At 37.6% G+C, this 27,498-nt stretch overlaps 1 protein-coding gene across 1 annotated transcript in view; it reads right to left on the reverse strand.

Annotated features, from left to right (window-relative positions):
• Positions 1 to 3,518: 3,518 nt before the first annotated feature.
• SORCS2 (sortilin related VPS10 domain containing receptor 2) overlaps positions 3,519 to 27,498 on the reverse strand; it is a 111,751-nt gene continuing 87,771 nt past the window's right edge. The window contains exons 20-26 of the mRNA XM_034064787.1: positions 26,892 to 27,004; positions 24,547 to 24,672; positions 20,189 to 20,288; positions 19,189 to 19,291; positions 9,572 to 9,729; positions 7,343 to 7,422; positions 3,519 to 7,014 (exon numbers count right to left, since the gene is read on the reverse strand). Coding sequence (XP_033920678.1) covers positions 6,991 to 7,014; positions 7,343 to 7,422; positions 9,572 to 9,729; positions 19,189 to 19,291; positions 20,189 to 20,288; positions 24,547 to 24,672; positions 26,892 to 27,004 — 704 coding nt within the window. The 3' untranslated portion in view covers positions 3,519 to 6,990. The remainder of the gene's footprint in view (positions 7,015 to 7,342; positions 7,423 to 9,571; positions 9,730 to 19,188; positions 19,292 to 20,188; positions 20,289 to 24,546; positions 24,673 to 26,891; positions 27,005 to 27,498) is intronic.

The following is a 27,498-nucleotide window of genomic DNA, read 5'->3' on the forward strand; positions in this document are numbered from 1 at the left end:
ATCTTAATTATTTAAATATCCTTCTGTGAATCTGGAACATAAAAGTGGTGTATCAAAATATTCTCCTTTAAACTATTTTTATCATTTGTAAACTGCCTATGTGCATGTTACTGATGTTTGGGGTGTACACTTCTCCTTCTGCATAGTCCTGCCTATTCATAATCCATAACCAGAATGTCCAAAATCCATGTGGATATAAGTCTGCTGTTTTCCTATAAGTTGTTCTCATTAAAAACCATCTCTTTCACCATTTCAGAAAGATTTCCTTTTCAAACTGCTTTAATTAATAAGTAAATGGTGTGAATTTCTACTTTTTCTTAAAAAAATAAAAAAAGAATAAGCCAATTCTTGCCCTTTGATCTTCAAGAGCAGACACTGTCAGTAAGAACTAAATATAAGTTCAAAAGCTGGCTAAAACTAGCAACAAATAATACAGAAATATAAGACATGCTAAGAAAGTTATTTGGAACGCCTGGCAACAAAGGAATATTATATACGTAGCACCATGTGCTGCTGCTTGTGTTATTGCAGCCCAACAGGGCTGTAAGTCCACTGAATCGGAACTAATCAGTGTAAAGATGCAAATCCTACAGAAACTCAGAAATTAAGTCCAATCGATACAGCTCAACTTTGTGTAACGATTTCAAGTGTTGCAAGGAAATAATTTTAATCAGAAATACTTGTGTAAGGTTAAGAATCCACATTTTTTTAGGATTAGTAAATGTCATTCCTAAAAGAAAATCCATCTGCAAGGAGAGAGACAAAGAGTATGTAAATAAGAACCTGTATTTTTAGAGATAGTATTTTAAAATCTATTTTAATACAAACCATAACAGCTCTTTGATAAGGATGTTGTTCATATAGCTGTATCACTGCTCTACAGGGTATGTATTTCTAAGCCCTCCAGTGTTTTTTTGTCTTATATATAAGACAAAAAAAAAATATATATATATATATATCCTGCCCCTCTGCTCTCCTCTCATGAGACCTCACCGGGAGTATTGTGTGCAGTTCTGGTGTCCTCAACATAAAAAGGACATGGTGCTGTTAGAATATGTCCAGAGGAGGCCACAAGGATGATCAGGGGACTGGAGCACCTCCCATATGAAGACAGGCTGAGAAAGTTGGGTCTGTTCAGCCTGGAGAAGAGAAGGCTGCATGGAGACCTCATAGCAGCCTTCCAGTATCTGAAGGGGGCCTACAGGGATGCTGGGGAGGGAATATTCATTAGGGACTGTAGTGATAGGACAAGGGGTAACGGGTTGAAACTTAGGGGAGGTTTAGATTGGATATAAGGAAGAAATTCTTTACTGTAAGGGTGGGTGAGGTACTGGAATGGGTTGCCCAGGGAGGCTGTGAATGCTCTATCCCTGGCAGTGTTCAAGGCCAGGTTGGACAAAGCCTTGCATGGCCTGCTTTCATGTGAGGTGTCCCTGCCCATGGCAGGGGAGTTGGAACTTGATCTTAAGGTTCTTTCCAACCCTAACTATTCTATGATTCTATGATTCCATATACTGTCTTCCAGAAGATCATCTCAGCTACCAGCACACAAACTAGTTGAAGACAGTAATTCTGACAAACTTCACATAAGGAAGAAATAAAAAATAAATAAAAGAGATGAAAAGAATTAAAATCCCTCACTCAGTCATACATGGCTCTGCAATTCATATTCATATAATTTGCTACTCCATTTAACAGGAGGAAAAAGGCTGGGACTGAAGGCTTAAAGAAATGAAATCTCGCATATTAAAAATCACGAAACTAAGTTTCTGTAGGTATCAATTTCAGGGGGAAAAAATGCCCAGAGGAATGCAACTCTTTAGTCTTCACACCATCTTGAAGTACCATTACAGGTCCTTATTTCCCTGATAGTACATATAATCCTCTAAGCAACATACTTGAAAGATTAAAGATCTTGACAGATTTTAGAAGATTAAAAAGTTAAAAGTGCCCAGCTTGACATTTCCCAAAGACTGTGGGGGAAACGTTTTTAGTTGCAAAAGATAACTGGGGGGTCTGAGAAATGTGAAAAACATTACCTATATATCCATGACAGGAATAAACACACATTTAATAGCGTTCAGGGGGCTAATATTGAAAGGAAATAAGGAACATGAAAATAGAGACTTAACATTAGGAAAATGGTCTAAGCAGATCCTGTAACGACTTCTAGGCAATTAAGTGCTATTTTAAAGGAAGTTAGACTTTCTTAGACTAGTAAGATTAGGCTGTATGCCAGTCTCATAAAGAAAGTTGTAGAAGCAAAGTGCAATTGGGACTAGAACAGAGAAAAGGAGCCAGGAAGCAGCTTTCTTGATGGACTTAGAAAACACAACAGAATTTTGCATCTCAAAATCAATATTTATAAAGTTAAATGCTTATCAATTTCTTCCCAGTGGAAAGCCAGTATTTTGATAGAAATGTGCACATCTAAAAGTCTGAAATAAAAATGAAGATGGAAACAATACAGCTGTATCAATCAATACACAATAACAACTCCGACTGACAGGGACTATGCAAAGAAATAAAAATTTTAGTCTTCTTTTCCCCCCAGAGTCTTGTTAATGACAAATTACAAAACATTGTTTTATACGAAACATAAGAAAAATCCATGAGTGAAATTGTCATCGATTCTATCAACTTAGTAACATTGTATTTGACTTGAAATAACACTAGAAATTCAAAGCTTATCAGAACCACTGGTTCATCATCAAAAAGTTACTGCAAACAAATGTATGTATTTAATTCCTTAAGGATAATAACCCCCCCCCCACACACACACATTTCTTTGAGTGTTTACTTGTGGAAGGAGGATGGAAACCATGGCAGTTTCACACTATTGACCTCTATTAAAGAGACAGCATACAGGGGTAGAGTATTCCTATGAAAAGGATGTCTCATTGGACCTAAACCACAACTAAGTATCATAATCTTGTGAGATGAAATCTGCTTTGCACTAGTAACTACTAACAGCAAAGCACTGATTTGTCTGTCTATCTAGAAGACAGTGGTTTAACAAATCATCGACTTTATATGAATAAACTTGACTTCTCTTTACGCTGGTCATTGAAAGCAGAAAACTCATCAAGGATTTAATTCAATAAGAATATCCTAAAAGAGTTCAAAGAAAATGGATGTGAATTCGAGATAACATCTTGCCTCAGGCTGGTGCCTTCTATTTCTTCACAGTTATTTTCATCACTCTCTTCTATAGGGTATAAAAACATGCCTGGTTTATATTGCTTTTATTTTTGAGAAATTACTTCACACTGTGTGTGGCTTTCTCCTAAATGTCTTCTGAGAATTTCTGAGCACTTTACGTGGATGGACCCAAATCCACCTAAAACATTCAGTGTCAAAAGGGAAAGCAAAGATAACAGCTGTAAATCTTGATGGCTCTATTAGAATGCTGCCATCAGTACTGCTTGGAGCACTCTGAAAAGTACAGGGTGTTTTTGAAATGCAAACACAACAGAGTTTAAGACCAGAAGATGTAAATGAGGCCAATACACTGCCAGTTTTGTTGGTTTCACTGTAGTTCAACATCAGTGTTAAATCTCACAGTACATCATTATAAGGCTTTTGACCAAATAACATTGCAGAAAAATAAAATAGTAGTGTGTAACAGCAAAATCACAGCCAATGTTGCAATGCTACCACATAACAATACGTTCCAGTAACAGTTTTTAAATAAAATTACCTCTTTAAGTGATGTACCTTTTTTTTTGATTATGCAGTTTTTACATTTATACGTAATTGCAGCTGGTTTCAGTAGACTAATAACAGCAGTGGTAAATACAAGTAAAATGAAGAAAGTAAAACTATTAATAATTTATGCTCACAAAATTCTTTTACACTGGCAAACCTGAACAAGCAGTAATTGATTTAGCCTCACAATACCCCTGTGAGGTAGGTAATTACTGTAAGCCCCAATTTACAGGTGGGGAAACTGAGGCACATACAAGTTAAGTAAATTGCCCAAAGTCTGGGTACAAAATCCAGGTATCCCACAGCCATCTTCTGTTTCTTAGACATCAAATCACCCTTCTTCACTAATAAATTTAACTGGAATATGTACAAATACTGCATGTGTGTGCATGCATGTGTAACTAGCATTTGTGCATAGAAACTATTCTGTGTTTCTGTATACACGTGTATCAGGATTTTAGATACATATGAAGGATTATTAGCATTTGCTAAGATGCCATGGATTCAGTTCAAGAGATTTGAAACCTAGCACTAGTGGGACTTTTAATTTAAAGATAAACCAAGACACCATGAGTGGGAAAATGTTAATGGCATTTTCTCAGCTTTAAAATAATGCATTTTAAAGTAATTCTTGCCAGAGAATCAAAGGCTTCCTTTATTATCTGCTGGGTAGTGTTAACACAGTTATGGCGATACTGACATCTCTTTAGAAAACAGTGGTTTTAAGACATGACAAACCAACCTCACAGGAGTGCTGCATGAATCAAATTAATAAGCATCAAAAAACATTATTACAGGCACTATATTGTGCTAAGTGTTAATTAGAGTACCAAGCAGCTAAATATTCAGCCATGTTCCAAAAGACTCCTATTACCAGAGACACAAATCACCCTGTATTAGATGTATAAAAGTACCTGTTAAAGCATAAACTAGATGTGTGACCTAGTTCCAGCAGTGTCCTTTGCTAGTGAGACAGAGTGGGAGAACAACCCCAAGCTAGATCTTCCATCCCTTGTCCATGAGGCTAATCTGACATTCACCTGCCCTATACTAATAACCCACTTCAGATTTATTTCACAGGAACAAACTAACTGTTTGTAATATGATTTTATTCTCTGCTCCAGCTCATTTCCATTTGAAAAAGCATAAAGAGCTGGTAAGGAGGGAAAGCCTCTGGTGCAACTGTCCCAAGAGTTTCCAATGCATGGCACATTTTGCATTTGCATTTCTTTTCTGGAAACTCGGGTACATGTAACACCCTGGATTTCTACAGAGTCTGGCCCACAGCAGTCAGTTAGAGCACTGCTTCTCCATAAGTCAGTTTGCATGGCGCTCTACAACTAAATAGGCAAAAAGTTTAGAAACTATTTTCCTGAGCAGTTTGCAAGCACTTTTCTGAATCTTCACTTAAACTTTTCCAGTAGTTCCTTACAGTAAGTTTATAATCTAGATTTTCTTGTGCTTTACACATACATCCTGTGGGGTTTGTGAGAGCCTACAGTACTACGCTGACTTATTACATCCCAGTCCGTTGCATTTGATGACAATATGCTCTAGGATACTCACAATTACATAGAAGAATGTCTCTAATGCATACAATAATTTTAGGACAGTTCTCTTCTGGTTTACCAGCATTTTGTTATTTTCTGTTTGTTTATTCAGAAAGATGTAGCTAACTATCTGTATCTTCCTTAAGTAAGGTGGTGTGTGAGCCTGTCACTAGCATCAGTATGACATTCAGTAAGTTAAGAGCTATTTATTTCTACAGAAGGCAAAAAGTGAAGAGATCATATAGGTTTCTGAGAGAAACATCCTCATCCCAGGTATCTGTGAAACACAGGACACCAGATATTTAAACTCATCACACCACAGTCTGTTTCCAGCATGGCTCTATAAATCACACGGAGTTAAACCAGCAGGGTGTGGATTCACTGCATTGCCATTCCCTAGGGATGCAGAGGTTTGTACTAGGAAAATCTGGTCCAACTCACAAAACTGGGATTAGGAAACTCTGACCTGACATACAAACTTTTCTGTAGGAAGTTCCACCGGAAGTCCCACTGCATTCCCTGCAGAAATCAGGGCCACCAGTGGTATGGACTGAGTGACACCCTGTGGTGATGGAAAGGAAATACGAATCCCTAAATCAGCCTATCCTCCCCATGTCCTTCCGGATTGTCAAACCAACCCGAGTGGAAAAGATCAGGTCAGAGTTTGCCCACCCCTGCCTGCAAGGGCAAACAGCCAGGGAAAACTCCACAGAAGGATGTGGGTGGGAAGGGGATGGCAGTGCTCTACCCAGTCCTGCATGGAGGAGAGCTCTGACCTAACTGACACCTCTGCCCTTACAGGAAATCTATAAAAAATAACCATACAAAGAAAGCGCCTTAAAAGAGGTATTTATGCTCTCTGGGAATGTAAAAAGAGACAGGCCACCAGCATGGGGTTGTACATGATAACTCATCTGGCAGCTGCCATCGTCCTAGAGGTGCTCACTCAGGAGACAAGAAGTGAGCAAGCAAAGTAACTGTCCGCAAGTGAAGGCACCTGGTCTGGAAATAGCATCAAGCTGGTGTTTTTCTTTCACACGGGGTGGGACTCAGAGAGATACTGGTGCTGATGGTTTGTCATGACTTGCTACACTTACAAGAGCATTATCCTATCCACAGAAGGGCCTAAGCCTAAATTCATTAGATTGTCTGACACACTTAAGTTAAGAGCTTGTATCAACTAGGAGTGCATTTGTTTCCTCACTCAGCTCTCTCCCACAGTACAGAAACACTTGGTCTCCTAAAAAATCATTGTGATCAACCAACCTCCTGTTCTGGTCTAGTCACTTGTGTAAAAATCATCTTTTTAGGCTGAAAAGTCTCAACCCTTCAGCTGAATACCTCAGAAACATAATTAGAAAGTTACAGTCAATCCTTCTAAAAATAACCATAGAGAACTAAAGCATAAACAGAAAAGAAATAAGGTGGCATTGGAGGTGCCTAGAGCTACAAATTTGCTACCATATTTTGAGTTTCAATTGTAATGAGTTCCCAGGCCATAGAGTGAACTACAAGATGTATTATCCTTCTCCCTCGGTAACTGATGACAGACTTTTTTTGTTCCATGGGGCTGATAAGAAACCTCCTCTCCACCAGCGTTTACAGCCATATTTGCAATTTTGTGACATCACCAGGGAAAAATAAAACAATACAGAGAAGAGTCTTTTGATTTTTGTGTTCAGCTGCAAATATCAGCTAACCAGGTAACTGTGCATCTCTCGGGAGTTGATGCTCAAAACCACGCCTGAGTGATTGCCTACAAAAACACAGAAACAAAGGGCCAGCGTTAGTGTATTTCAGGCACTTCACATTAAATCCCTCTTTTATTGCAGGGACAAGTCAATTGCATGAAGAGAGTGGCTTTATCAAACAACAGGTTGGTGCAACAGCTCCATGTACCTACAGCATACTTTCACACAAAGCTTTTGCTCATGGTGATGTGTTTGTGGTGAATTCCTAGGGTTTCTATCCCAGTAACTGCATAAGTTGGTTCTCTTTGTGGCTTAAAAAGGTGTAGTTGTCTTGAGGGGTGCAGGTGAGGGAGGAGAATGGAACCTGAGGCGTCCATTCGACATGCCACTGACCTGGGACTGGACACTGACCGGCATCAGCAATAAGGGAACTCTGTAGCTGTTCAAGTTGCCACTTCTCCCAGAAGGAGTCACTGCAAGGTAATGGTGTTGAGGAGTCCCAAGGTGGGGGTTGCGATAAAGTAGGCAACATAAAATATATAGAAAACAAAAAAAGTGGATGGGTGAGTCTGGGAATACTGTACTGTGGAAATTCAAAAGTTATGAAAAGAGAACAAACAGAAACCCAGGCCTGCAACTCCCTGCTGTGCATGGAGTGGAGGCTGCTACTGACATCTCCCAATAGGGAGGGAGAAAGCCCACCACAACTAGAAGGGATCTCCATAATACAGGAACCTTCTGCAAATAATGTCGTAAACCAGGATTTAATAAAGCAGAGATTACAACATATTTTATTCTCTGGCCAGATAAAATAGAAAAGTATCATTAACAGGAATATTTTCTTGGCAGTACTGAGCAAAACTGAAGCTAGTGGAAAATATTGCAACTAGCAAAGCAGTACAGCAAGCAGGATAGTTTTATGTATTAAATAAAGTCTTGTGTCTAAAAGCTGTACGGTAGCTGACAATATACGGATGATTATCATCCATAGAAATGAGCTCTTTACATTCTATTGGAAATGCTGCTGGTGCTGACAACCTGGCAGAAGCACAAATAACCTTGAGAACTGCATTTGCTGTAGTAAGTTTCCCAGCAAAACATCATGATCTTGCACTCTTTAACCCTAATAATGCTCTGCCCAGACATAAGATTTTTTTCTCTCTCTCTGAGTAAGGTGTGCAGGGCAAATAGAGATTATTTCTGAATGCATTACAAGTCAGGACAGCATTTCTTTATTCCAGCATCCCAAGCTGCCCTATACAAATAGTCCATAAGGGATTTTCTACCATTAAAAGTAGTTATGCTTCTGTACATTACTAGAGGTGTTTGAATGCTCCACTTTAACAGGCATGTCTGCAAGGAACTTTTTTGCATTCAACCTTCTCCTCTAAAGACCTTGGAAATGAGTTGATCAAACAATTTTAACATAGACTTTGCTTTTCCAGGGTTGTTTTTGGAACTAACTCCAGTAAAGTCAGGAGTGCAATCATGGTCGTCTTGCAAACTCTGAATGAAAAAACAGTGATACTCATACACAAAGGTTGTCAAAGAAAAGATATAAATGTGCAAAGCAAAGAAAGAGAATGGATTCTTTCCACGTGCTCAAAGCTAACACCTCCAAGAACCTAGAAGCAACATAGAGTTCAGCAAATGAAAATAAAGATATTGACAAGAAATATAAACAAGAAACGCAAGATAAAGAAATCTCCTTTCTCTCAAAGTTCTGTCCTTCCCCAGGCTACCTCTGGTGCAGCTAAACTACATCTTTTTCCATGGGTTCATGAAGACATCACAGTTGCTTGTTACACCATCAATCTACTGCTACAAATCCCAAAGGCTTTGGGTTATCTGATTTATTTTCACAAAATGTGTAGAAATGGAACTGAGGAGCTTTTTCCATTGTCCTACACTTTTCAGACTGTGACCTGAAAGCAATCTGAACACAATGGTAAATTTTACAAGAAATGAACTTTATAGATCAGCATTCCATGTTACATTAAAAATAACCACAGGGTGCCAGGATATATACTTCCACCTGACACTGGAATAATTTACACTGTGAGATATTCACAGAAAGTATCCCTCATGGCTTCCTTATCACCATCCCATAAACACTGGAGTTACTTAAATTACCTACATAAGGAAGACTTGTGATACTTTTTATACAGGAATAAATGTAACATTTCTAATAATGAAAACTTTAAATGCCACTTTAGTACAACGGCAAATAAAGCAATAGATCTAGATTCAATCCATTTGAAAGAATGGAAACCTTGACTCTACAAATCCTTCTATATTAGATTACATTTTCCACTAATTCAGGGGATTATTGTTACCTATTATATACTGTTCTACCAAATATAATTTCTCTCTAAAAATGTCTATCTCCTAACATGAAAATGTATAATCTGTGTACTCGTCCTCAATACAGCATGTCATCCATACATAGGCCTGTTATCACAAGCAAGCTGAAAGAAGGTAACTTGGAGAATCCTTTGTTAGTGGTGTACTATTTGCTTCTTCCTGAGACTGAGCAGAAAATGAAAAAAAAGCTAAAATGAAAACAAATATCAATTAAAAATCAATTACTTATGAAAATTTATAAATTAAAAATGAAGTTACCTCTTGCGTTACCTAGTGTTTGCGAGTCCAGATCATCATCAATAAACTCCTCACCCTGGATGATGTTCTGGGTGTCCTCACTATGATTAACAGGGCTTGTCATTTCCTGCTCTTTTTCGTTGTGCATCTGGGCATAGACATTTCTGCCTGGCAGTTTCCTATATCGGACAAGGAGAAAAAGTCTTGTAATGGAGTTCCCTTGTGTTGCGCACATGCTGGTATCAGAGCAGAGCTTCAGCAGACCAAAGGTGTTCCAGAATCACAAACTAGCACCAATCCCACCCTCCCTTAGTTTTGCGCTCACAAACTAAACTTACCAACTCCTCATTCTCAGTCAGTTTTTTCTTATCACAACGTTCATACCAACATAATAATTAAGCATCAATTTCTGACTAACAATGAACAATAATATAAAAAAAATTACTAAAAGCACAGAGAAACTATTTTAAGAATTCAAGAAATAAAAATACAAAACAGATATTAATTCCTGTTTCCAAGTGTCTTTGCAAGCATCAAGCTAGGTCACAATCATCACCACATCTCCCTGGTGTGGTGGGTTGATGCTGAAGTGTGAATACATTGAACAGCATTCTCATGCTCCATCAGGGCTGAGGAGAGGAAGCAGGAGAAATTCAGGAGGCAGGGAATCGAAAGGGAGCAGAGAGTGAAGAGCCAGGAGGCCAGGACCAAGGGGTAAGGAGGCAAACCAGCACCGGTCAGGGCACATAAGAAGACGGGGGACAGTAGAGAAGTTAAGCAGGCAGCACTGAAGGAGACAGAGTGTAAAGTTTGATCCAGGACTACTGGAAACTGATGAATTAGACAAAACTCTCTATAGCAGACAGCATTTAATTAATTTGTTCATTCTGATTTGAATCTAGAAAACCAAAAAGCATGTGATTAAAACAGCTCTATCAGCTCTAATGAACAATTAGCACTATGTCTGAGACTGGGAGCCTTAAGTCTTAGTATTGATAAAGACTTCTTAACTAGATTAACTTGATAAATTAGACTTTGTAAAATCAAACGGAATAATCAGGGACTTCTAACTGTGCAACAGAATTTATGGTTTAAAAATTTCTTGAGAGCCATACCCTTTGCTGTAGCTGCATTCACATGCAGTCTGCCTAAGCACATAAGGACATCCTCTTCTAGGCACCAAGCAGACACTTCTGATTAGGGAGCTGCAGGCTGTACACTGCATGAAGCAGCTCCACAGCTTGATCAGCATGACAGCAGAACACGGCTGTCAAAATCTGTGCTTAAACACAGATTATTGCAAGGGGCAGACAACGAGAAGAAAACAGAAAATATGGTTGAATTGCTGAGGTTAAGCTGTGGTTTCTGCTGAGCTCCTTTAGACAGTGAGAAAATAGAAAAAGTGACACTAATTTGTAGACAAGTCTCTAAAAACAACCATCTCCTGCTCCATATTCTGGCAGCAGTTTGAAAGCTGGATAATCACACAGGTTGCTCTGTTTTCTCGAGGCTTTTGAAGATGACCTGTCTTTAAATGTCATTTCAGAAGAAAGTTATTTACCAGGTGGCACCATTTTAGTTTGAGATAAAAGTTACTGCAGCATACTAGTTTGAACAGCACCTTCCATTGCATCAGAATACTTAGAATAAATCAAAATTGCTAAGAAATGAAAGACAACTGAAATAGATCTCCTGCCTTTATTCTGAACTATCCAAGGGATTAATAGCATACTGCATACCTGTATGTGTACACACAAAATTATATTTATATATATTTCTGCATCTCTGTGAGCTGAGAGTAAATAAAGTACTAACCAAATACAAAGGAGAAGGACACAAACAAGGTCTAACACCACAACGCTGTGCTATTATGACCATTTCAAGAGTTTCCTCAAACACAAACATACACATAAAGCCAATCCCTGCATCACTCTCCCCCTATTAACTGCCTGAAAAAAGCCATGATGAAAACGGGAAGGACATTCCTTGTTACCAAAACAAATACATTAGGTAATTAATTTTGATTTATTTCTCTAGGGCCAGTAACTCCAGACTGTTTTAATGTGTTTGCTAATGAAACTGGTCGTGTGGAAAACAATATCCCTCTCAATCAGACCTGCATCAAACCTGTCAAAATGCTCACTTTCAGTCCAACGCTGAATGCCTAAGGGAAATAAAACCCAGAGGAACATCTTTGAAACACATCTGCAGAATTAGCACATATGTTTCTGCAATAATTAGGGAACCTTCTCAAAACTTCTGACAGACTGCAGAAGCATCAACGGCATCATCATAATATTTTTGACACAATAAATATGTTATCCATCTTGAACCCATATGGCACATGAGACCTCTGCAGTTAAGCAAAGGGAACAGAGCTGCTAATGTAACTGTTGTCTGCCCAGCCTGAATAGCCTGTCTGAAACCAGCTCAACAAGGTGTGTCCTTTAGTGTAAATCTTGAGGCTTCAACTCATGTGTCTGGTAAGATTTACTAGTTAGAGACTGAACAGCCACAATACATGCTATTAAATGCATTAAGGGGTTCCTAAAGGAAGAAACCTCACAAGTTCACAAATAACCATTAAACATATTGTTAAGAGTACTTCTGTATGAGTTATGGGTAAAAGGAGAGGCATAAGCTCTTATTTCTCACTCACCTAAACTTTGTGAGCCCAATCCTGTTAAGTATAGATCCTTCAAGAAAGGCAATAAAGTTGAAATAATCAGTGACTCTCCCACACTTTTCTTTGTTCCTCACAGATACAGAGGAAATCATCCTTAGATTGTAATACAGACCATGGATGGGAAGGAGAGAATCGCAGGTCTTGTAAAGGTCTTGTGCTTACAACGTCTTGTGCCTACAAGGTCTTGTGCCTACAAATACTGTAGGCATTTGACCTTTTATACACTATAGAGATCTCTACGTGTTTCATATGGTTCAGTTTTACAAGCAAGAGACTCAACCAGATTGAAGGAAATGATAGTCCAAGCCTTTACAAGAGGTGTTTTTAACACATGTGCCAGATGTTCTGCTTAAAAGGGACAAAAGCACTGTGGAATGAATCAGGATGTGGATACCAAATCCTTGCTAAAGATGGGCCTGACTCTGGAAATTTTTCAGTTGCCTCTCACTGTTCTAATATGTAGGACAGAAGCTGCTACCCCTAATTACACAAACTCTTGTGTACCCTGATGTGCATTCTCTTCTTAAGGAAGCAATTTCTATTGAGTGCAATGTAACTGTTTGAAGTAGGCAGAGCTGAAATGCTTGGGTCTACATAAAAGACTACTGTGAAAACATGACAAGACATGAAATCTGACCCAAGAGAGTTATATCACCAATATGAAAATTGAAAGCACATTTATAAGTACAGAGAAAAAGATTATGCAATAGATTCTTTTGGGGGTTTACTCTTCAGCTGCAAAATGCATGTGCTTCACATCCATCACTGGAGACAATTACCTCTGCTGAGCAGCACTCTATGGTTTACATTTTTAGATCCTTTTATTTTCTCTGTAGCATTTTATTTCAATCATGAAGAAGAGGAAATATTCATGTCTGCTCTGAGGACCATAAAAATATGTACTGGAGACTTAATTCTGCACAGAACTACTATTGAACATCACAGCACATGGCTTTCACCAAGCTCTTCAGGCCTTACATCTTTTAGAAGATATTCAAGAAAGTTCTCTTTCTCTTATTCCTGATATTCACAAATTCTAATCAGTTCATACCTGAAACTATTTGCACTTAAAATGTTCAGGAGCAAGGAACAGCAGGAGGGGGATGAGATATTGATTCCCACTCTTTTTAGCTCTCTAGTTTATTTGGCTTATCAGTTCCTTCCTTGTGGAGCCAATATTCATTGGCCTTTATTCAACTTCATTCATTTCCCAGAGGTTTGATTAAGATTCTGCTTAGTATAAAAAAAAAATAGGAACATATTCACATGGCAAAAGACATGGAATGATGTAGAATTCTCTTGGAATTTAAATAAAACTAACAATAATAATCTATTAAATAGAATACTTTATTGTGGTGCTGGCTTTATTATGCTTGGATTAATGTTCAGATTACTTCTTTGTGCTTTAAGGCACTTCTGATTTGCTTGCCTCTTCCATTTCAGAAATCTTTTCTACATGTTATTCCTTTGATTTTTGAGGAAGTTTTTATGAAATATTGTGGATCATTAAATTAGTGCCTGTATTTTTATAACTAAATGACACAGACTGGGACTAAACTTGCTCTCATGCAATATAAAAGTAGTATAAGCAAGGTGGGTAAAAAGATAGCTTTTCAGAGACTGAAAACGAGACAGTAAGTCAATGAGGCAGAAAGATAACACAGTTCTGCTCCAGATTGTGGAAATGACCAGGGAAGGGGTTCATTTACCAAAAGTGTCACTTGACAGTAGTTCGGGAATAAAGAATACACACAGAATGGTATAAATTTGGCTTTTTGGATTCATGGCAATTTGTGAAAACAATGCATGCAGCTTGAAGTACTCTGTAGTAATCTGCATACAAATTAAAAGTTGAAGATTTTCACATACTCTTTTAGAGAACCAAATTTGCTACTATTAACCAGGTAAAATACTGTCGTAGTTTAAACCAAGTCCCCAACTCCCGGAGAGTTAGGAAAGAGAATCCAAAGAATGTAGCCCCCATGGATTGAGATAAGAATGGTTTAATTACTAAGGCATAACACAAATCACTACTGCCATTACCACTACAAATAATAATGATAAAGCCAATAACAAGCAAAAAGAATACAACACCCCACCAGCCACCGACCCATAACTCACTCCACCCTGCCCGGCCGAGCACCGCGTGATCCTTCCTCCATTTTCCTCCAGAGCTCCACCCCTCCTGCTCTCTCTCTCCCAGTTGCATCCTGAGCATCACATGCTATGGTATGGAATACATCATTGGCTAGCCTGGGTCAGGTGTCCTGTCTCTCCTTCCTCCTGGCCTCCCCTCCTCCACCTGGCTGGAGCACGTGCTCAGAAAAGGCCCTGAACAAAAACACCCCGAAAACATGCTCGCTATCAAGCAACAGTTCCCAGCTCAGAAGTCAAAACACAGCACTGCACCAGCCACAAGAAAGAGAAAAATGACTGCCACAGCTGAACCCATGACAAATACTTAAGCAGAAAAGCCAACTATTTGTTCTGGTTTGGCTACCCTGATATCCTGTTATATAGATGTAAAAAATAAGAAAGGATTTCAGATCCATGATGATTACATGGCAGCTTTCATGTGGCTAAAATGCATTTTTCTTTCCCTCCATTTTGCCTAGTATAGACAGTTCTATTTGCCTTCTCTATACTGTTGCCCAGCACCGCACACCATGGAAGCTTGCTGTGAAAGGATGAAGAAATCTTTTCTGGATGGCAACTTGAAACCTACAAAATATAAACATTTTTTCAAAGGGAATAAAAGAAGTGTTTTTCCTGAACTTAATTTAGTAAAGATGGTATGGTATAGAAAAAATATATGAAAGTCCCAGATCTGCATTAAAAAATAGACCTGACTTCTCAAATATATTTTCCAGCTGCTTCATATTGTTCTGGTCAAAAGAAACAGCTCTAGTCCATTTTACCTGGATGCTTAAACAACTGAAGCATACAAGTGAGTACTGTAACATACTGTTTGCTTGAGGCATCAGACTGGTAAGTTCCATCCTCAAAAATTAAGAGCAAAGAAAAGGCACATTATTCTTGGCTTGCCAGCCATCCATGTTCATTGTCTGCACTGCATCCTGTGCCATAGCCACAGTCAGTTTTAGCAGTTGGGGTATTACCCCTCCTTACTCCCATGCTGAAAATTCCCCCCCCGCCCCAAATGTAGCTAAACTAATCTTTGTTCATTTGTGGGATACAACCAGAATTAGTCTCTAAAACCAGCATCACTTACCATTTAACATTTACTTTTCATTTACTACATAAACATAGCCCTAATCTGAATTGATTACCTACTCTGATCACAGAAGATCGAAACCCTGTGTGTCTCAAGACTTTCTGGCTTTCTAATTTTGTTTTTGTCTAAAGCAACCAATTACTCTCTGGATTGCCAGGAATCACTCCATGAGCTCCCAGGACTCCAGCACCAGTTTTTCAAGCATATGTTCCTGATGATAAGTGGCTGAACACACAAACACACCATTAGATAAAGTAGAGGCAGGGAGATGAAATGATAAATGTTCACTATTTTACTGCATATAAGAACACAGGACAGCAGTATTCCTAGTCAGTGTTTAATTATTTGGGATTAGGGCATATCAGAACCAACGTAATTTAGTCACCTAATCATTACTAGACAGCCATGACAGATCTGCTTATCCAGCAGACCCTACAATTTTAGTTTTGATTAGTAGGAAATGACACAGTTTAATCTTTTCTTTAAAATGGGAATTCCTTCAGGAGTGATAAGACAGTGTTGGCTTTTACTATTCATATAAATAATCACCTGAAATTCCACCACCTCTAAATGAATCTGCCTTTGCTTTCCCCTACCCTCCCTACTTAATTAGGCAAAATACTCTGTTTTCTGCATACGAGGCACCTGACATATAATTTTATGCAGGGTTGTTATTTTTAGATTACCGCTTTCCCAAAAACTAATCTGGGGAGATTTATTTCGTGTGAGGGACACCATTTTTTAGTGCTGGGTATTGCAGTTTTCAGAAAATGAGAAATTAAACAGGAGCAGCAAGTTTCATCAGAGAGGTCCTGATTGCCCTGAAAGATTCATAAAAAAGAATTGTTAGATTAGTCCTGATATCTTGTCAACACTGTCTTTCATCTCGCAATTCTGTGTGATAAATTAGTGTAAATTAAGCCTTTTCCTTGGGAACAGGAACCAATCCCTGGCTCTCCAGAACCATTAGGCAGTTTGAGCAGGTTTCTCCTTTTTCTACTGAAGCTCTACTATGGTCTATACAGAAGTTTATTATTTTCTCTTTAATTTTCACCTGACCTGTGCCTCGACTCACTGCAAAAAGATTAAGTGCTCTCACATATGAAGCTGTAACCTCCCTGCCAATGCAGTCACCATCTTAACTGCAACCCAGTCTTTCTATCTTACATCTTTCCAGGTATCAATCTTAAGATCGGTCTTCCAGGCCAGAAAAGAGAGAATAGTCATACAATCTTTTGCAAGCCACCTGCTTTGCCTGTGCCCCAATGCCATCTACATGCCCTGTAGACCCAATCAGTGTAGTAATAAAACTAAATATAATAAAGATTTCTTTGACTTGAAGGAAAAAAAAGAAAGCCTTAACCCTTTTCTGAAGGGAGTATCTGACTTACATAAGTAAAAGGAAAGCACAAGCAAATGTCTTCCATCTCCTACTTAATTTTGTGAATCATACATAAAAATTATGGATATTATTAACATTTCAACACCTTGTACATGCCTGCAAGTGGAAATAACTCATTTTTATATTTGCGCGTGTGTCTGAGTTACCACAGAGCCCAGTAAATGTTGTTCTGCTGAAATTATATTCTAAAATGGAACAATTTTTGTTGCCAATGGCATTCTTTCAGCAAATTAATTTTTAATATACAGGCATATAATACTGACAAGCTGCCTTTGTGCATTACAACTTGCAACCTTTGTATCTATAAAGGACACTCAATTTCATAGCCTCAGTCCCTATGGACAAGTTTGTAAACTTACATACTCACTGTACTGACTTTAAAGGAACTCTACTCACAAGTAAGCACTCCATGGGGATCCAGCAATGAAACATCCATCTTTATAAACACAGGAAAGACTTTTTTGAAGGGATTAAAGACTTGGGTGGGAGAGGAGTTCACAGGGAGCACACGGGGGAAATTGATTTTTCAAACGCAGCACCAATCAGGCACTCAGTATTCTTTGAAGATCAAATTACAAATAAAGGATGCAACAACAACAACAAAAATTGTTGTCTTGGAAAAGATGAGCAGGAATATTTGAAAATAATTCCGTCAAATATCTCCGAAACAGATATGAGATGGACTAAAATTGAATACTACTGCATGGTCATTCATCAATGCCAACTGCAGTTTTCAGGCTACTGATAAACATTTGAATAACTCTCACGATTCTCCTCACTCGCATCTAAATTGAATCCCCACAAAATTTAAATGCAAATGATTTTCACAAATTATATATAGAAGTGTGAGAGACATTAAAGCTTGCAATTTGCAAATTGTACTATAGTTTCCTCCTTAGTAAAAGCTCTATTTATAAAGCAATGGTTCATTGAGCATTTTAGAAAGAACTCAAGGAACATAATTTTTTTCCTCCTTTCTTGAATATTTCATACTTCTTTTGCCATGCAGTAATTGTGTCTGTAATTTAATTGCTCTCATTTAAGAGCTAATAAAAGATATAAATCATACAGCTTTTGAAAGATATCACAAGCAAGTTTTATGATCGCACACTACAAACAGCAAATCCTCCATCTATTGCTACTGAAATAATATAATTACACCACATCAACCATTTTTATGCTTTTCCTTGCTGCAGGCACCTAGAATAGTAAAATGGAATTCTATTCAGCTGGTGACAGTCTGACAGTCTGCGCTTTGTCCTTTAAAGAAATCAGCCAGTATGAGCAATAAAAACTTAGTTGCTGCAGTGGAGAATGAAGAGATCCTTAGAAAAAAAGGGGGGCTCTATATTAACTTAGTAACTCTTTATCTAAACAAACTCTTATTTAAATGCTACCTACTCTTACTGCTATCACAAACTCAGTGCTGCACCCATTTCTACAACTTACGTTTATTTCACATAAAAATCAATCTTTAAAACATGAGGCAAATCAACAGGAAACCTCACTGAGTAAGGACATCAGGATTTGATGATGATGAAGACTTGCTTCCAGTACGCTTAAACTCAAGAACTTCTAAGTGCTCCAGAGATACAAAAATACCAAGAGCATAGCTGATGATAACACAGACTCATGAACAAGCACAAAATCCATTAAATTGCCTAGCACCCTTGTAGCTCTGATTAAAATCGGTTGCAGACTAGAGATATATTGGATTGTCAAAGGCTGGCATGGCATCCCTTGCCAATTTTGAGAATATGTCTTACATAAAGTCCATCTCCAGAATTATTTCTTCCCTTAACAAAATTTAGTGTCAAATTAATGCTAATCTATTTCTGTCAGTCATTCTATATGGCATTGCCCCAACAATTAAAACGTAACGTGTGCGAAGAGAAACTCCAGAGCGCTACACATTTTGATAAAACTATCTTTTTAAGCAAATCAGCATTGCAGACGGATTCTTTGTCCCGAAAGCTTTAGTTTATTCATAACTGCTAAGAGTAATAAGGTAGGAATTAATCAGGAATAATATTTAAGCTCAGCTCTGTTTCTTAATGATATTATTTAGACAAGCTGAAGAAACTCTACATAGTTCCCATATTGCTGCTATTTTTCTTGGAACACAGCAAGTGAAAGCAAGCATCGGTACAGGACCTTGATGCCTAAAAAGTTTGGAAAAACATGATTTTCAAAGAGGAATTTTTTACAATTCTTCAAGAAGCCTCCTTTTCAAATAACAAACAAACACTGTTTTGCTGGTCTGTGAATAAACCTAATTCTTAAAGTGTGTATGTTGTTGATTAAGGTTTACTTGCCTTTTGAACTTGTAGAGGATGAAAGCCCCAACTGCAACTAGACAGATAACAAAGAGAATCACAATAGCCCAGTAGCCACTGCCTCCACCAATCCTCTGAGAGTCTGAAATACAAAATAAAACAACAGCTTAGTGCATCTTCTCTCAGGTCACTCACATTCTTGGGCTTTCCTATTTAATTGTCAGGGCAAAAACATTTGTTGCTATTTGTGTAAGCCCTTTTTACTACATCTGTAGCCTCTTCAAGCAGGCAGCAATGCAAAATTAATTGGTTACTTGTGACTGAAGGGCAGAGGACCAATTAAAAACAAATACAAGCAAAACCAAAGCCAGAATAAAACACAACAACTTTGAAGATTTAATTATTTGCATGCTCAGTGGGTCTTTTTCTCAGAATCTAGAGTTATCACAGGAAATGATCACATACCCCAAAGTATATGTGTTACAAAAGCAGGGCTGTGTTAATGTCACAGAAGGAAAACTAAGGCTCTGAACAATTAATTCATCAAGGTCCCACACTGGTAAAGGCTGAAACAAACACGGGCTTCTTTCAATCCCAGCCTTTTATGCTGGCTAATGAATGTTAGCCCTTTAAACCAGATGAAGTACTACAGCAAGACTGTAGCATGATTCCACATTAGTGATGAGATAAAAGAGCTTTGTCTTCTAGAGGGAGCTGACAGATAAAATATCATACCCGTATTTAAATAAATTGATTGTGGTAAGCTAAGCTGTTCTCCCACAGCATGCTGAAATAATAAAGATATATTATGGGAGATGATACACAAATAAAAATTAAGCAACTTTATATTTTACATGTATGTACATATTTACATATATATACATATATTTATGAGTGTATCTATATGTAACAAGTACAAAATAAGTATATATGTATGTAGACATATATGTTGATATGAAGATTTTATCCTTAACTTATTAGAACTCAAAAAGGTACCCAAAGGTTGTTCTGTTAGGAGGAGGGCTGTGTATGTATTTACCTGAACTGGAGTCAGCTAAAGTCACTAAGACCCAGTATCCTCCCCTCAGAAAGAAACTGATGTTGTGTGCATTCAAGGCCTGCTTTATAGCTGCTATTCTCTGAAAATACAACAGAAAGAAGTCAGACATTTTGCACTATGTTCCACTCTGAGTCACTCAATGTTCTAGAAAGGAAAACCCCTGGTTCATTAAACGGTAAGAAATTCAAAAAAGCATTTGTCAACAATGAGCTTAAATTCAGTGTTTAAAAATCATGCCAAACTCTACAAGCCATAAAAGCTGATTTATAGCTAAATCTATCATTCTGCTTAGACCAAAGCCTTTACATTTACCCAGCATGTGACAGACAGCACATCATTTGCACACTCTATTTGGTTTACCTGGTCATAACTCACACAATGCATAATTCATATTAAAAATTCTCCATTCTTCTAACCTATCAGAAGAAAACCTGCAATGTCACGTATATTTCTTGCTGCGAAAAGTAACTGCTATTTGATAATGAACATGTCATAATTTTCCTCACTTCCTTACCTATAATGGTAGGGATTCCATTTATACCTAATTTCAAACAATACTCTGTAGAAATATATATATCCATCCATGTGGAAAAAATCAGGATTCTTCCTATTTTTCTCCAGTGAATAGATAGTAAAATATGGTCTCTCTCAATTTTATGGAGCAGAGCCATTAAATATACTATCATATCCTAACCCCAGATGACAAATTGTCTGAATATTTCCTTCTACTTGCTAGTGTCTTCAACATGGGTAATTTTCTAACAGATCAAAGCTAGTTTTATACTCTATACCTTATCATTTAGGACATGACTTCACACAGGATGCCAAATTAGAAATATGCTTTATATCCATGAAACCTTCATGAGTAACTTCTTTTATGATATCATCAATTATGGTGCTCATCTTTGACAAGCCTTTGCATATAATAGATAGAAATCCCTGTAGTCTCTGTTGTTATGGTCATAGACTACACAAAAGTTCAAATATTCAGGAATAGCTAACTTATGAAGCCATTCCACTGACTTTATTACATTTTTTGTGGGAGAATGACTCAACATAAGGGTGATGCGATCATTGCCTCAGTTATTTTACAAGAAAATTATTCTACATAGCTCCTAAGTATTTATCTTTTTGCTCGAAGTCTGAAAAGAGAATAGATATGATAAGCATATAATAATACAATGATAATAATACATTGATTAGCATCTTTTAAAGTGATGCTGGTACCACTGAAATAGTTACTTGATGTCACTCCAGGTTCACATGTTCATGCTATACCATGCAAGAGAGTCAACTATGTTATGCTAATCAGACTTTGAGGCAGGAAATGAAATTAGCAAGGTCTATAACTTTGGATACCTCATATTTTCCTGGCAGGTGTTTGAGGAACCAAATATTTCTCTGTTTTTTCTTAATCATAGAATCATAGAATAGTTCGGGTTGGAAAGAACCTTAAGATCATCTAGTTCCAACCCCCCTTCCATGGGCAGGGACACCAAGTGTTAAGTGACTAACACTTGTCCATTATTTCTATCCCTACCCAAGCATACTCAAACCACACTTCCACAGGTTGAAAATTTAAATCTCATGGGAACCACCAGGCTTATTTGTTTCACTGTTAGACTGATGGTTGTTTCAGTACTTGAGGCATTTACTGAACACAATGCTGCCACCTCTCCAACATTTACAAAAAAGCAACCTACAGTGTGGAGGTCTTCTCTAGAGTCTCTAAGTTAAGGTTCTTATACCAGGATTTGAATTTTCTATCTTATTTTTCTACATCCTTTCCAATTAAAATATTTGAATATGTGAACAAAGTGGCTCCTGCACTGTGGTATAACAATATAAAAATAATGACAGTATTCAAACTGTTACCTACTTTCTTAAGCATGTGGGGCTTGAGTTGCCCTTTTTACCAAAGCAAGTCACTGGGAATTTTCGTGTAGCAGTGTATCTAGACAGAGCTCCAAATCTTCCTCAGAGCCACTGTTTTCCAGACTACAGTTTAAATGCATTTTAATTGACTCTTTTAACTAGACTCATCCCACCTGACATTAGACATGTAATAGATGTGCATAAATTAAGCAACTGAGTCTTCCTCCTGAGTCAATGATTTGAATGAAATTCCCGTGTTCTTAAAACCAGGTTAAATCACAGTCACATTTTATTTCTACATGCATAAATTTGAAAGAAAAAGGGCTTTTGTCAGAATTATCCAAAGGGCTCCTACTACTGCACTTCCCACTTATGATCTTTGCTATTGCTGGCTACTTTTATCAGTTATGACTCCTGCTCTAGACCACTAATTTAATCACTGGTACCACATCTGTAAAATACCAATAGAATCATAGAATCATAGAATAGTTAGGGTTGGAAAGGACCTTAAGATCATCTAGTTCCAACCCCCCTGCCATGGGCAGGGATACCTCACACTAAACCACATCACCCAAGGCTTCCACGTACGTGCTTGCTGCCTGACCAAGATCTTCTGAAATCACATAGTAACCCAAATCTAAAAGGTTTTCAGTCAAGAACAAGTAGGTCTTCTTTTAGGGAAGACATTTTGGAAATATGTCTATGTTAAGGATTTCATGGACACCTCCAAATATGCAGAAAACTTTCTGCATTGGTGAGTCATCACAATATTGTCACAACACTGACTGAGAACTGGCACTAGCAGCATGAGAAAGCACATCCTTCCAGTTAAACATGATGAAAACCTTCAAGATTCTCTTCTGGGAGAATGTATGGAATCTTTAAACAAAGGACACTATGAATGTTTTCCTGTTGACTTAACCAGTTACTGCTTGTAGGTTTATTTACATAGGGTGTATTTTTAGGACATTTCTTGAGTCACAGTGGAGTTTCAACATATATTGTATTGAAATTTGTGCCATTCAATTCTAAATCAACAATTTTACATGCACAAACCAATAGCTAAAGTAAGGTAGTGCCCCTTAGCTACAATATAAAAAATAGAAATGTAGGTAACTGGCTAAAGCAGGACTATTTATTACAGAAACTGCTCCTTGGTAAGCTACTGTAATTTCCCCATAGTCCCACTGAAATTAAAATTTTTCCAAATAATTTGCAACATGTAACTGTTTTTCTTCATGTTTTGGAGTAACTTGCAGGCTATTTCATAAACAAACATGAAAAAAAACCCTTAAGGCAGAGTATTTTTTAAGCTGCCTTAAAGCACAATGCTAATATAACAGTTGAGATACAAAGGATACTAATATGCATCACACTTTGTACTGAAATAATATGTTTGAACAACCTAAGAATCTATCACTATCAGTTCCCTCAAATTAATAAAGATATGCATACCGTATATGGTCGAACAAAAGAATTTCCTTCAGAAACTGCATTCACACTGTATTCTCTGCATTTTAAAGACATCTGTTCAAGTACTTTAAGAACTTCAACCTACTCCTTTGGACTTTCCAAACCATACCCTATAAATTCCAAACACAATCTACTGGCTTTTTTTTCACATAAAGAGCTTCATCTTAACTACTTCTCCAGCTCTTTGGATGCTATGACCTTGTCTGAAGAAATTGTAAAATGCCCTTCAAAATTAATGATACCTTACATTGTTATTCTTTTTTATCATTTGTTATTATTTTCTTTTATGATGATGATTATTATTATTAAATTTTATTTTCTGTCATTCTTTGGCATGACTTGAACTGCTAGATACAGGCACAGGGTTGGGATCTATTCCTTCTCTATCACGGCAAAAGGACAATTACTACAAATTATTAGTGCCGAATGTTCCTGTGGAAGAAACACATTTCCAAAATAATAAGGCAGAAACTAATGTTTTATTTTTATTCTTGTGTTCCCTATATTTATTTCTTGCCTTGAAAAGGACTTTTGCTCATTAAGACAGAAACTACCTGCTCAATGCTCTTTACAGGTCAACTCTCAAGGTTTTTTTTTTCTGTTTGACCTGAAATCTAATTTGCTTATGAAAAGAGTGCAGAGATGCTTTGTTCCCTCATTAGAAGTGTCAGTGTTCTAAACATACTCTTTGCTCTCCCCGATCTTCACAGACTGACATGTCACCACTGATTTTTCTGTTTAAAAAACAGATGAGTGTTATCTAGTCTTGTGAAATACACTAATATCAGTAAGCACTAGATTATGCCGGTCTTGATACTGTCAAACACAGCAGAGATAGTAGTTGCTAGCTTTTACATGTATCTTGTCAGGTGGGATTGAGATCTTTACCTATGTAAGGAAAACCTTTTAATTATTACATAAAGACAATGAGAGTATAGTGACTGCAAAAGAGAAGACTGTCCTAGCCAGACATACATTGCTCTGGTTACCTTATCGCTAGTTACACTTCTCTTCCTTTTTGGTTGGTTTGCTGGTAGTAGCACATGCAAGTCAGCAGCTGTGGGCAGACCAGGTTTCACAACTGTCATGAGTGTTTCTTCGGGTATATTTGTTTCCTGTAACGACAAAGGCATATGGCAAATTATAGGACAGTATGCTTTATATTTTAGAGAAAAAACATGAGTAATTCCACATATGTCTTTTAGTCTTTGGTATTCTGATCCTTAATATTTAGAGGATATTATACCAGAAGCTAAAACATGAACAAAGCCAAACACAAATCAAATGAAATGTGAGCAGCTCTTTGAAGACTGGAAGATCTTAGCATTGTTATCGCGTTAAAGTGATTTAGTGGCATCATACAAAGAAGCCAAACCAAGTGGTTTGCAGTGTTAGCAAAACTGTGCAATGGCTGTGCATTTCTAGGGCAACAGGGGAAAAAAAAAAAATCCTAACTGATTTAAGACCTCTGTGGGCCATTCAGACACATAGTAGACTTAGAAGGGAGTATTCATTACAGCTAACTTTAGCTTAGGGAGGCTACTTTTCCATCTGTGTATAATGGACAGAGAAAAACCTTCCAGGGTAACACTAAGAGCACCTAGATTGAGTTCCTGAAATTGCAATGAATACCTGCATCCCACACTGAAAGTCAAGTGCATCTCTTTTCAATGCAGTTTGTGCAAGTTTTGCTTTTTGTCCCAGAATCCTCCATGTGCCATAGAATACAGCCACACAACTCATGACAACACTCCTGGCACTTTCTATAGCCTTTATCAAACAGATTCTGAAATTCCATTAAATCTTTCATATTCTTTTGAAAATGATTCAGTAATTATTAAAATGCAATAGCTATTGTATAAGGGATTAAAATATTTGTTTGACTGACACTGGTTATAGAATGGGTTTATGTTGATAAAAGTGGGAAATTAATTTAATTTGATATTTGATGTGAACCTTAAAAAAAAAAGGGCACAAAATAGTACAAAAGCCAAAATTCCAGAGCCTGATTTGCAAATCCAGGAAAAAACAAGTGATTTTAAAAGCAAATACTTTAAGAACATTGTCAACTTGCACCTCAGTGCTACTGCCCTCACAAAAGCCTGTGTGGGCATGCCCACTTGCTGGCAGTGTGTGTTCCTGAAGAGTACAGCTCTAGAGCTCATAGTTTTAATTTACTTATCTCCGAGTACTGCTGCATGGCTCTGTACTTGATTTAACCTACAAGACTCAGCTGCTGCCAATCTACATTTCTTTTGTAAAAAAATCTCAAAAAAATCCCACAAAACAGCTGTACAAATAGTGTGCCTACATATTATGTGTAATTTTCAAAGTTACAAAACTGGCACTGTAAGTTTTTTTCATTCTGCTTTGTTTTTACACAAAAACTATGTCTTTTACATTACTCAGCATCATAGAATCACAGAATCTTAAAATAGTTTTGGTTGGAAGGGACCTTAAAGATCACCTAGTTCCAATCCCCTGCCACAGGCAAGGGACACCGTCCACAAGACCAGGCAGCTCAAAGTCTCATTCAACCTGGCCTTGCAGGGACACAGCATTCACAACTTCTGGGCAGCCTGTTCCAGAGTCCACTCTCATAGTGATGAATTTCTTCCTAATGTCCCTAAATCTACCTTATTCTATTTTAAAGCCATTTTGCCTGTCCTATCCCTACATGCCCTTGTAAAGAGCTTTCCTGTAGGCTCCCATGAGGTACCGGAAGGCTGTACTAATGTTCTCATGGAGCCTTCTCTTTCTCCTACTTTGTTTAACTTTTAAATAAAGGGGAAGTTTATATTGGATATAAGGAAGACATTCTTTACTGTAAGGGTGGTGAGGTACTGGAATGGGTTGCCCAGGGAAGTTATGAATGCTTCATCCCTGGCAGTGTTCAAGGCCAGGTTGGACAGAGCCTTGGGTGACATGGTTTAGTGTGAGGTGTCCCTGCCCATGGCTGGGGGGGTTGGAACTAGATGATCTTAATGTCCTTTCCGACACTAACTATTCTATGATTCTATGATATCACATTTAAGATATTCTTCTTGTTTTGGAGTCAGCAGTATTTACCAATATGTTTATGTCTAATCCCTAAGAGCAATATTTAGCATTAATTGCCAATTAGGCTGGGTTAGACCTAGACTATGTTACAACATCAACATCTACAGCCTCCACATAAAAGTGACACTAGGCTCAAACTTGTTTGAAATGTGGCTCATGAGGTTCACTTTATTATTCTGCTGTGCGTCCTTTTTTCCGAATGAGAAGGCATTAACTTAACCTTCAAGCTTTACAACTGGTGAGGGAACATTTTACGAGCAATCTGAAAGAGCACCTTTGCAAGAAGTCGTGTTACTACCCGTCCTATGTCTTCCCTCCACTCTGGTATGTCGGGGTTGTACACGTCCAAGTGCTTAGTAAACTTCAGAGGAAGAACATGAAAATTATCTAGAAAAAGACCAAAAAGTAACATTTTTTGAACAAGTAACAAACCAGGTTGCAAAAACAGTTTTGTAGAAATAAAAGATGAAATATATAATTTGGCATTATTTGCTGTGCAGTGCTGCAGTATCTAGGAACCCCACTGCTCTGGGTTTATGCACTCTTGCGTGGAACAAGATAACACTCCTGTCAGGCACTCCATTTCTTTCTGTAGTTTGGTCAACATCATCAAATCTGTGCCTAAAGACAAAAAAGCAGGAAGAGAAAAAAACAAACAAACGAACAAAAAAAACCTGAAGAAATTTACATATGTGATCTGAGGTCATAACGTTACCAGTATTTTTTCCTTAGGACAATACACTGCAGAAACATGGTTGGTTTCATTTATTTGTAATGGAAATGTGCCGATGGATCTTATTCTCACTGAATCATAAGCATATGTTTTTTGCCTGTTACATATTCCTTGTAACATATTCCATGTTACATTTTTTTTCATGTAA

Source organism: Melopsittacus undulatus, chromosome 7 (genome assembly GCF_012275295.1).
Source record: "Melopsittacus undulatus isolate bMelUnd1 chromosome 7, bMelUnd1.mat.Z, whole genome shotgun sequence".
NCBI lineage: Eukaryota > Metazoa > Chordata > Aves > Psittaciformes > Psittaculidae > Melopsittacus > Melopsittacus undulatus.